The 12,121-nt window shown below is 40.8% G+C and overlaps 1 protein-coding gene across 1 annotated transcript in view; it reads left to right on the forward strand.

Annotated features, from left to right (window-relative positions):
* CAPRIN1 (cell cycle associated protein 1) overlaps window positions 1-12,121 on the forward strand; it is a 64,440-nt gene that overhangs the window by 15,878 nt on the left and 36,441 nt on the right. The window contains exons 3-4 of the mRNA XM_019551430.1: window positions 3,763-3,825; window positions 5,181-5,267. Of these exons, the coding sequence (XP_019406975.1) occupies window positions 3,763-3,825; window positions 5,181-5,267 (150 nt within the window). The remainder of the gene's footprint in view (window positions 1-3,762; window positions 3,826-5,180; window positions 5,268-12,121) is intronic.

Raw genomic sequence — 12,121 nt, forward strand, 5'->3', positions numbered from 1 at the left:
GGCTCTGTTCTTAGACCCATATTGTTCAACATCTTCATTAATGATGTGGACATTGGAGTCAGAAGCGGACTGGCCAAGTTCTCCGATGACACCAAACTTTGGGGCAAAGCATCCACTCCAGAAGACAGGCGGACGATCCAGCCTGACCTGGACAGGCTCAGCAAATGGGCGGACGAGCGCCTGATGGTGTTTAACACCAAAAAATGCCAGGTTCTCTATCTTGGGAGGAAAAAACCTGCAACATCCTAATAGTGCTAGCCAATGCAGCACTGGCAAGTCTAAGGAAGAAAGAGACTTGGGGATCCTCATTGATCACAAGATGAACATGAGCCTGCAGTGCGATGCTACGGCTAGTAAAGTGACCAAAATGCTGGCTTGCATCCATAGACGCTTCTGAAGCAAATCCTGGGACGTCATTCTCCCCTTGTACTCGGCCTTGGTGAGGCTGCAGCTGGAGTAGCGTGTCTAGTTTTGGGCCCCACAATTCAAAAAGGATGTGGAGAAGCTTGAGAGAGTCCAGAGAAGAGCCACGCGCATGATCAGAGGTTCAGGAGAACAGATTTTACGATGACAGGCTGAGAGCCATCAAGCTCTCTAGCCTGGAAAAGCACAGGCTCGGGGTGACCTGATGGCCACCTATAAGTTTATCGGGTGACCACCAGTATGTGGGGGAATGTTTGTTCACCAGAGCACCCCAAGGGATAATGAGGTCAAACTACTCCAAGACCATTTCAGGCTGGACATAAAGAAGAATTTCTTTACTGTCCGAGCCCCCAAGGTCTGGAAGAGCCTGCCATCGGAGGTGGTTCAACCACCTACATTGAACACCTTCAAGAGTAAATTGGATGCTTATCTTGCTGGGGTCCGATGACACAAGCTGATTTCCTGCCCTTCGGGCAGGCAGCTGGACTCAATGATCTTCTGAGGTCCCTTCCAGCCCTAATGTCTATGAAATAACCTCCCACCCTGCATAAGGATACCAATATATTGAGCGGTGCTCAATTACATGAGCTGGCTGCCTGATGAATTTACACAGCTGACTTTCCTTGCTGTTAAAATACTACTTAAACTTGAATTAAGCAATGGGTACTGCTTTATGTACTTTACACATGCAACATTCTATGTGTTGAACATAAAGTATTCGCATTGCATATTAATTCTTTTATGCAGCCACCAGTGCAGTATCCCAACCATTAAGTGACCTTCCATGAACAAAGATTTGGGAGCCCCTGGACTAGTTTAATAATCCCTGGGTTTGGTTTGGGACCTGGATATCATATCTTAATTGTCATAGTATATATGTTGTGGTGCATCTTGATGTGTCTATGTTAAATTGAACTATTTTTCAGAAGAGCTATTATTTGAAGAGCACATCTGTTAATAATCTGATGGCCATTAAGTTATCTATTTACATGCCCAAGAGATGTCAAGATTCTGGGACCATGGAAGGAGAGGCCTAAAAAAACCTGTAAAAATGAATACACTTTATTTAAAAATGCCAGAGCTGCCAAGTAGCAAATGTAATCTATCAAATTGTTTACAAAAGCCAAGTACTTAAGGAAACAATGTTAAAAGCCTCATCTGTTTCTTTGCTCATAATTTAAACACCTTTGCCTAAGTCTTGAAGGCTTTGGTGGCTGTTCTATGCCATGGGCCCATGGAGTCATATGATCCAACTCCTGGGTTGCTGGACTGTCCCCACATGCTGCATTCAGTGTGCGGGCTGGACCCAGCACTGGGTGCCTAGTGCATAGTGTGGGGGTAGTCGGTTCAGGGTGCATACTGCATGTGTGACCTGCTGCCAAGCCTTGCGCTCTGGGTTCAGGGTTGGTCCGAATCGGGCCGTGCCAATGCACAGAGCTGGATCGGTGGGGCACCACATGCAATGTACACCCTATTTCAGTCCCCTTTGTTGCATGCAATGCTCACAATCTGTCCAGCTCAACATGACACAAGCAGTATTGCTGGCCTTGGGACTCTTTGTGCATGAAGCAGGGAGGGCACAGGATGTGCACTGCCTGTGTTGTCGGCTATACCTAGCACTATATAGCACGGGCTGTGGGGCATGGGCTCCATGCAGTGTTTTGGACTGACCCTCGGTGCTGCATAGGGGGTCAGTCCTGTTCTAGCCCACAAACTGGCCTGGTGGCCTTCACCCATCCCACAGTTCATTTTTGTCTGCTGTACTGGTAGGCCACTGTTGCACTAACTCTGTCTTTACATCTGTTTCCTGGTGTGTAGTTTTGGACTAATAAATACAAAGCATAAATCTTGGCACTGATCTAAAATATTACCTTATTGGTTAACTCATAATGTTACATATGAAAAATAAAAAAAGATTACATGTGCCAACTGGGACAAGTTTTGTCTGTATATGCAATTCTTTTTTTTTTTTTTTTTTTAATGTCATCAGTTGTATTTAGTATTTGTAGGAAATAGTGGAATACTTGATTTAGTATCTTTGTAAGTGTTCTGAACAGGATGAAAAGAAAGCATTTCAGTACTAAACTTACAATAAAAGTAATTTTTAACAGGCTGGGGTTAGTGTCATAGTGTCCATCTGTGGGCTGGATCCTCTACAGGGTTGGGAAGTGGGGTTGGTCCACTGGCCAGATGGTACGCGATGGATTTGGCCATGTGCTGGCCTGATCTGGTGCACAGGGCCATGTTATCTGGCCACCAGGGCTCCCCACAGATTCAGAAATTTGGCATCAGGGGCACAGCAATTAATGCTGTCATTGTTCCCTGCTGCCAAATTTCCAGACCTGTGGGGAGCTGTGTAATTGGATAATGCAGTTCCACAGGCCGGATCTGCCCCGTGGGCTGGGGGTTGAGCACCACTGCCTTAATAGAGTCTTGTATTGATTGTCAACTTCCTGAAGTAACTCTTAGAATGAGCTAGTGTGGATAACCTGAACTTTTTCTGTTTGTGTTTACGTGAAAAACTCAGATCACATCTGTTCTGGGAAACAAAGTTTTGACAGGCCTGAATTCTTTATCCTGTCTCCCTTTTAACCTGTTCAGTAGGGATTCTTCTTTTTTCTATTTAAAAAAATCACCAATTTTAGGTTTTAAAAAGTAACCTCATTCCTGTTTTTCCATGTATCAAAAAATAGTTACCTGTATTAGTTTGAAGTCAGGCAGAAGGTAGAGCAAGGAAACATCTTAGAGATTCGGCTTGTTCAGAAAGTCATTGGCTTTCATAAGTGACAGCCTACTTCATCAGATGCTATGAATGAGGTAGGCTTTCCTCTGCAAAAGCTTGTGCATTTGTGAGACAGTCTCTGAAGTGCTACCCTGCCCTGCATTTTGCTTCATAACTTGTGTAATTGTGTAATCTTCTAGAAGATATAAGATCCAAGTTTTTTTCATGTGACAAGTGGAAAATTTTCAGGTTACCTTTAGGCACCATGACAGTAAAAAGGATGTGAATTGAGGGCCCCTTCCCCGGTCACCTTCAACACTGCAAGTAACTTTCTGTGAACTGTAGTGTTCGGTAAGAAGCATATTATAGTCACCTGAAAAAATGAGATTAAAATATTAATCCCTTACAGAAGTGTATTTTTAATACTAGAAGGTGAGTTTTTCATACAAAATAAATAATTTCACCTTTTAAGCACCTTGAGTTGTACTGTAACTTTATATAAAGTATGCAGTGGGACTAACTCAGGAAAGTAATAATATATATTAAATTTAGTTTTAAGTTATTTAAATCTTTAGGATTTGTACTATGAAAACATTAAAGTATTTTTCCTGCTCCAGGGTAAACTTGATGATTACCAGGAACGAATGAACAAGGGAGAGCGCCTTAATCAAGATCAACTGGTAATTTTTTTTAACTTCATTACATTTCTTCTTTAAGCCATGTCGTACTTTCTTTTAAACCTAAAGAAATTTTTCTAATTGAGCTTCAGCTCTACTATTGATGGCAGAGTAGACAAGTGCCTAAGCTGCAAGGATACAATATATGTTTGATTGGGCTTGGCTGGGTGTAAATTACTAATGCATTGCAGTGAAAACTGACTGAAATGTGTAACACTATGGTACTGAAATTTAATTATGATTGTGCTATCATTCAGGTTTTGTTTCAAATTGTGAGAGCCATGCATTCAAAATATTCAGTTCATATGCTTGGCACAAAGCTCTGATTTTTTTGCAAGTGGGAGGATTTCAAGAAAATTGTTTTGAATCTGTTAGAATTCAGCTTATTTTATCAGAAAATTGATAGCTAGCTTCACTTATGAAGGAAGCTAGCAAGATGTTTATTTCAAACACTGACAAAACTCATCAAAATTGGGAGTGGAGAGAGGCAGTTGAACAGTTTTATGAAGAGTATTATCTTTGATTACAACAGTGACTTAGTAGAGGTCTTACTCTTTGTTGAGTTTTTGCTTTGAAGATAGAGTGGGATTTTTAAAGGTGGTCTTGCTACTAAGTTGATTAAAGGTTTTTTTTGTTTGTTTGTTTTTTTTTAAAGCATCTGTTTTTAAAAAATAAAGCAAAGGAAAATGATGTATGTGGGATCCTAATCAGTTAAGGTTTTTCTAATACCCTTAACAGTTCCTAAAGCAAAGGAATTGAAGGCTAAGGCAGCCATAATTTTATGTATTGTTTCACCCTTATTTCTAGTATAACCCCTGTTTAGCAAGAGTATACCATCATTATCACTAGCACCACAGGGATGTCAGCCTCCTGGCACCTTCTTCCCCAGCTTGTGTACATTCTCTTGGAATTATGCAGATATTGGGATGGGATCTGCCTATTTTTGGTGTTGCAAGAATGAAATATTAATATGGAGTGAAAAAGCAGAATGTAGACTAATATTTGCAGTCTTTTACAAAGAGAAATTTATACTTTTTTTAGGCTGCATTAATCTGTACATCAGCCCAAATCTGGTATGAAAATTAGTTTAATTTTCAAATCTTGAGCTCATGTGCAAGCTCAAAATTGTGTACAACTTCCTGAGACAAAGTTGATACAAACTGAAGTTTCCCCTACTCTTTATTTGACTCTTCAAATGTTTAACTTGGATTTTTCAGTAGTACTACTCCTGCTTTTCATTAGTAGTACTATTGTTTAATGTTTTGATTATTTTCCAAGAAAAGTAGAGCTTTATGCATAATGTTTTAGTTGAAAACATGCATCTGTTATGTAGTAAGTGTTGCTTTTATTTTGTCAAGGATGCTGTGTCTAAGTACCAAGAAGTCACGAATAATCTGGAATTTGCAAAAGAACTTCAGAGGAGCTTCATGGCCCTGAGCCAAGATGTAAGTAAAGGGCATGTGGTCCATTACAGGCCAACAGCTGAAGCAGAAAGCACTAAAGTCTTTAAACTTCCTGCTGTACAATGGGTTCTACTGTTTCATTAACAGTAGAGGATGCTCAATAGCTTTTTCTAGAAAAGGCCTAATGCACACTATCATATGACTTAAATTGCACTATGTTAAAGCAAAGAGCTAACCAGCATAAGCTAGGTAGGTTATCTTGAAAATATATATTTAAACTTTTCAGTCATTGAGCTTTTTTGAATGTACTGCAACAATATGCTGAATAATTTGTAGTTGTAGATGATGATCAGTTCTTTTCAGTACCTTTTTCGTACCACTGTACGTCAAAAAGTATATAGACAAGAATGAACGTATTACTTTTTCTTTGAATTCTTTGAGCACTTGGCAGAACTTAACCAAAACTTAGAAAATAGAGTATGGTACAGCATTGACCTGCATACTGTATCATTTCAGTAGATCCCCTTAAAACAAAATATTAGAAAAAGAAAAGAAAACTAGAAGATAATGTCATAGGTGTACTTAGGCTTGTATATGAACACAAACATTTTATTACTTTATATTTCAGTAGGATGTAAAGTCCTAGTCAGCTGGTAGACCATATGTCTTAGTCAGTAATAGTCCCTGCTCTACAGACCTTTGGGTGAACTCTTGCTGTTCTGGTGCAATACAGAACTTAATAAGTACATGAAATTTTCTCAGGTCAGATAAGGCTACAATAAAGAAAGTTAATTGCATGCGAGTGTAGTGTGGGGTCCTAATTCAGATGATAACTATATAGGTGAAAGGTACTATATTTATTATGCTCACTGATAATACTTGCATTAACTTATGAAAATGAATCCTAATTTTTTTAATTGACAACTTTAATTCCAGTCCTCTGACCTTGTACCTTTTGCTTCCTTTGCCAAGTGCTTCAGCCACTAAATATGGTTACTCTTCAGTTGCACTGTATGGAATAAAGCTTAATGGGTGTTCCAGAATTAACAGGTCTGGAGCACTGAAATTTTTAAAAAACTTTATAGCAGTATACTTAAGACTGGCAAATTGTGGGAAGAGAAGTGACCTAGAATTTGTTGTCTGGTCAGTATTGGTGAAACCCTTATATCTAGAAAACCTGGCAGCACATCTAGTTTGCAGGTTTAGTGGTGCTTCTAAAGCGGTGATTTTCCAACCAAAGTTCCACAGCACCCTGAGGTACTCGAAGAGTTTTTCAAGAGTGCCATTCCGTATTAGCGGTTAGGTATGCAGACATCTGTATGCAATTCACAAGATAAACAGAGATTTCAAACTGGAATCTGCAGTGTCAAAACCATTCTGAGCCATCGTGATTTTTCTGAATTTTTTGCAACAAAAGAATTTCTCTCTTATTTTGCTGTAGTAAAAAAAAAAAAGAAAAGAAAAGAAAAAGAGAGTAGTGAAAACTAAGAGCAGGCATTTTCCAGTGGGTGTCTGGAATCTATTGAGGTTGAGAACCGGTGTTTTAGACAGCTTAAGTATACTTTCCAATACTGTCAGCTTGGGTATGTAAATGGAAGTCATCCGGACTGTTTAGCCAGTTCCTAGTTACCTTCACTGTATGAGGGCTTTACCTTCCTGTGTATAAAGCTCAACAACTTTTCATCCCCTGATAGGCATATTCTGTATTTATTTGGCATTCCTAATCAGTTGGCTGGCAGAGATCAGTGAACACTGGAATAACAAATTTGACTTCCTTTTCTTGCTCATTAATTAAGATTAGGTTTTATATCTTTTTTAAATAGTTAAATTTTTTTGGTATTGGACCTTTTTTTGTTGCAGTCTTTGGGTGAATTGAGGCTTGAGGAAGCAATGCCTTGGCAGAGGTGGCAGAAGGTACATTAGGGGCTGCCTTTATTGTATATACACAATTTGCAATTTCAGAGACTGGTGTAATTTTGTATTTTTGCCTAAAAGGCAAAAAAATATCTTCTACACTAAATTGCTAAAGCTACCATTGTCCTATTGTTCATCATGATTTCTAGCCTATAGTAAAATTATTTGTTAGCTGTATTTCCTTAGTAGTAGAGAGAAAGACAAGAGTGACCGAAGATTAGAGGGGCAAAACACAATAAGGAATGTGCTATGAAGCTACTGTATCTATAGCCACACAGCTGCTGTTTGGCTGAATGGTCCTGGTCTATCATAAATCAGGCAAAATATGAAAGTTTTTGGAAGGTTTGTCTCCTTGCATGGGTGAGATCCTATGGATGGAATATATTCCAGGTCTGTCTTGACATTTAACTTCAGTTTTAAAAGGTTGTATTTTCCAGGTACAACCGATTGTGTTCTCTTTGTTAACAGGTTGAAATCTTAAGTTTATTTGGTATGCAAAAATAGTGATACTATTGTAAGATGTCTAGTTCACCTGCTCTTGCTTTAGGATCTTTTACTGCCAAATAGAAGGTTGAAAGATTTGTGCAAACTACAAGACATCTAGTGAGGATGATTAATTACAGTAGTTTCTTGGTATCCCACAAGGATTTAAGGCCACTTTATGCTTGATATTGCCACAGAGATCTTTCAGTCTAAACAGCTGAGAAAGGAAAGAGGCATATATGTGAAGTGATTAGTCCACAATTGTCATGATGGGAGTAGTCTCCTGAGTTTCAGTGGAGTACCTACTGCTGAATCAAATGGCCTCTCAAATTTGGATATATATCCCCTTGACTTTCTTTTTAGGAACGGTTTCTTCTGTTGACAGGGAAAAGAATCTACTCTGGCAAGTAAGTGCTGTTGGAGATGATTTGAAATGGCCATGCCATTAATACAAGATTTTTCTGTCTGTAAGAATCCTGCTTATGGTGTTTTGTGTTTGAGAGTTTAGAATCTTTTGACTAATGTCAGCTGATCTAGGCCTGTAATCTGTTATGTCCCTGTGTCTTCCACCTCTCCTTCCCCTCCATAACCAAGGATACAGGGCAAAATAGCTATGACCACATCTCTATACTCTCTGACTTGTGAGGCCAAACATAACAGCGTCTCCCTTGTTTCCATTTCATCAAGTCCCATTTAAAATATATAAAGTTGCTTTAGGATCATCTTTGTCATGTCAGACTTAGATTTGTTTAAATTATTTTCTTTCAAACTTTTTGGCACATTGAAACCTTCCTGGTTAATGGCTGACCCTAAACTTTTCATCTGCATGCTGTTTCTGTCATGTGAACTTAATCCAGTATATTTTTTTCTGTTTCTTGAGAACCACTTTAGGAACTGTTTCTCCCTATGGAGGTTCATCTCCAGTAGGTCTTGTTGCTTGAATTATACCCAGATAAAATTTCATTTGTTAATGCAGTCTGGAACAAGCCTAAAAAAGAACTTCCTTGGACTCCAGAAAGACTTCTTGAGATTGCACTCTTCCAGTACCTGTTTAAAGAGGATAACATTGCCAGTAATGACAGCGTTTTCATTTGGCTATATTCAGTCCTTCAGAGTGAGGTTACTTGTGGGAAGCATGGCACTGAATCCCTGTCTTTTCACTCAGGGCATATCTAATCTTCATTCTGGGGGTGACTCGTAGTGCTCATTTTCATTCCTCAAATGGGGGAGAGTAAAGAAATTAGTCAGAGGTCTTCCGACTTGTCAGTTGTGAAAGCACAGGATGGGTTTGATAGCATATATAGCATTCTGTGAAGATAACCTTTCACAGCAAATTGGTAGATGCAGCTAAACAAGTATATGTGCTTCTGGGAAGAGTCTTCATTCCATATCTCTGTGTTAGAATGTCATATGGTCAAATAAGGTTGCAAACTATTTTTACCGCTTAAAGGAATGGTATTACAGGTCTTGACAGAAAATGCCTTTGTAGTGTATTAGCAAGTGGGGTTATACCTGCTTTCTCTTCTGTCAGGAAGCATTTATGTTGTTCACAGGATAACAGCAGTTACCTTTCATGTACCCAGAACAGTCTAGCACAGGGGTGTCCAACCTTTTTGAATGTGGGGCCAGATCACAAACTTTTTATCACCCAGTGGGCTGGCGAGCCATATTCAAAGACCTCACAGGAAGTGGTATCACATCAGGAAGTGATGTCACGTGATCTTTGACACCAATGAAGTTATAGGAAGTGACAGTGAAATGGGTCTGGAAATGTGCCTAGGGAGGTTGTGGTTTTCAGAAAGTATGTATGTTTGGTATGGCTTACGAACAGGACATCGTTTTTCTGTGCAGGGGGTTGGACTAGATTAGGGCTGCCCAGCTGACTATCTGCAGGCCACATGTGACCCACAAAGGGCCAGGATGTTGCCCACAGTCTACATAGGGTCTGCAAGCAGTTAATATATAGGGCATGGGCCTGGGCAGCCACCTCTCTCACTGCTGTGCAAGGGGGAAAGGCCTGTGAGGTGGGCAGGAGTGGTCCATGTCCTGCAAGTGTACCCTGCATGACTGAGGATGGGAGTCTGCATGCTGCTGGAGCAGGCCGTGCAGTGATGGGGTCCTAGGGACCCACCCCCACAGCGTGCAGCCTGTGCAACACATGCTGGTGTCATCTGGGGCCCACACCCTCACCAGATCTGAACAGCCCTGGACTAACTTATCCTTGAGATCCTTTACTAACTTGATCATGGTCATTGTGGTTAATTAAATAGAAATTGTAGGCATATACTTCAGAGACATGGAAGAGATCTCAAGGATAAGCTAGTTCAGGGCAGCAGCAGCAGGACCCGGCTCACTTATGAGCCCGGCCCCACAGGTGTAAGCAGCTCCCCTCCCCTCGCTGCCAGCTGGGGCCTGTGGGCCTCACCTCTCCTCGCTGCGGTGGCTCCACTGCACTCCACAGCAGTGCTGCTGCGGGCCACATAAAATGGCTTGGCAGGCCACATGGCAACCTATGGACTGTATTTTGGACAAGCCTGGTCTAGCAGCTTAACTCAGGAAACCTTTTTCATCTTTGTAGAGTAACAAAGTTCTTCAGCAATAGCACAGGTGGAGTTTTCCAAAGGTAGGCATGTTACTAGTAACACACAGCCCTGTTTTCCATGCTAAAGTACTAGACCAGGGTCCTTGCAAGATGCTGTCTCCATTTTTCATAGTTTTTTTTTTTTCTTTTCATACCTGTGCTAGCCAGGGTCACGGGGAGGATCAGGACAGTACAATTCACAGGACAGAGAATTGGCTCTTAGTGAATCTGTCTATATATCAACTGATCTTCCTAATCTGTCAGATTTACTCTCCACCCCACGTCTCTGCTTTTTTGATTTCTTGGAAGTTGTCTGGCTAAGCTCAGCAGATAGTGATTGTTCCATAAAGGTGGAAGAGACCGATATAGAGCAAAGGGCCCCTTATGGAATTGGTATGCTGATCAAAGTGGAAGAAGTTTTGTCCATTTGTGCTTCACCATTGCGAGCTTCTGTTTGCAAGATTATATTCTCCATCTCCGTATATTGAGCCTCACCATTAATTAATGTTTTTATATATTATTTAGCTGAAGCTGCAGCTTGGAAGTCTCAATTAAAACACAAACTATATTCCTTCATATCACATGTCCATTAAGGAGCCTTCACAATGCTGGGGCCTTATTGTAGTTTTACACATCTGGTGGAACCCTCATTTGAACCTTTATGTTTATGCTCTTTTTTTCTACCTCATTCAGAGCCATCTTCCTGTTGCTATTCCTGGTTTCTGGAAGATTAGCAGATTTAAAAAGCTAATGATAAACATTCTTTATACTTATCTGTATGAACAACAGAGTGCTAAGATAACACCCTGATTAGTGTGGTATCTCTCCATTTAAAGCAGTCAATCAGATTCTCTACTTTATTGAACCACACTTGGACATGAGATAAACCAAATGCCATACTACAGATATTTCCACAGCTTTTACTGTTAATTAGGCCATAGTTTTTGACACAGACGTTATGCAAATTGATAAATTTGAAGGAAGCCTATGATTATTACAATGCAGTGTGCTGCTTGGGTAGAGGGGAAAATGCACAGAATCATGGGAAGTGGAATTGAGGGCATTACGCCTCCGGTCTGTTACCCTGCTGAAGCAGTGTTCCGCAGTAGGGAAAGATGAGGGTATTGTTTAGCTATTGTAATTGTATAGGGTAAATGTATTTTATTTACCCTTTGTTTCTTGAAGAATATTAGATATTGGAGCAGTTAGCTAACATACAGATAAATCTTAGCTACTACATGCTTCTCAGATTTTTTGCACTTTGAAGTGATGCCCTATTTCTTTATCCTGCTGCTCGTGATAAAGCGAGTGTTGCTGCACTCGTATATTGGAAGCATGAGAGCCAGAAGGCCGGCAACAGGTAGAACAGTCAGTCCCAGTAAGCTCGAAGGATGAGCTGTAAGCATGGCCAGCCATCTGAACTTGAGCACCACATCTACAGCCAGCATTGTTGGAGATGCTCCAAGAGTGCATGTTCACCCTTACACCATCCAATTCCCGTTCTGAGACGGTTAAGAGCAATCCAGGCTCTGCAGGGCAGCTGCCATCTGGCATGGCAGAAGCTGGTGTTGGGGATGAAGCTCTTTAGCTTCAGTTCTTGTGCTGCAGACTGCTTGTTCCACTGATGGGAGGTGACATGCTATCTGTAGACTGGATGAGCTTACTGGAGAAAAGGTTCTGAGACTTCAGGCAGTGTAGTTGGTTTTGTGGCTACTAGGCTGGAGTGCAAAGAATGGTCCGGATCTTGGGCTTTGAGGCTTAGGGCCAGGGTAGCAGCTTGTTTCCAGATATTTTGGGGAGGGCGGGATGGTAAAGACTGGTAAGCAGTCAACTGGAGTTGGCATAAGGCATCTGGTAATAGTCCTCATGATGTTGTTGAGGCTGGAATCCACTAACTTGGTGTGCGTGCTTGCGCCCC

The sequence above is a fragment of the Crocodylus porosus genome, unplaced genomic scaffold (genome assembly GCF_001723895.1).
Source record: "Crocodylus porosus isolate Cpor-Errol unplaced genomic scaffold, CroPor_comp1, whole genome shotgun sequence".
NCBI classification, from domain to species: domain Eukaryota; kingdom Metazoa; phylum Chordata; order Crocodylia; family Crocodylidae; genus Crocodylus; species Crocodylus porosus.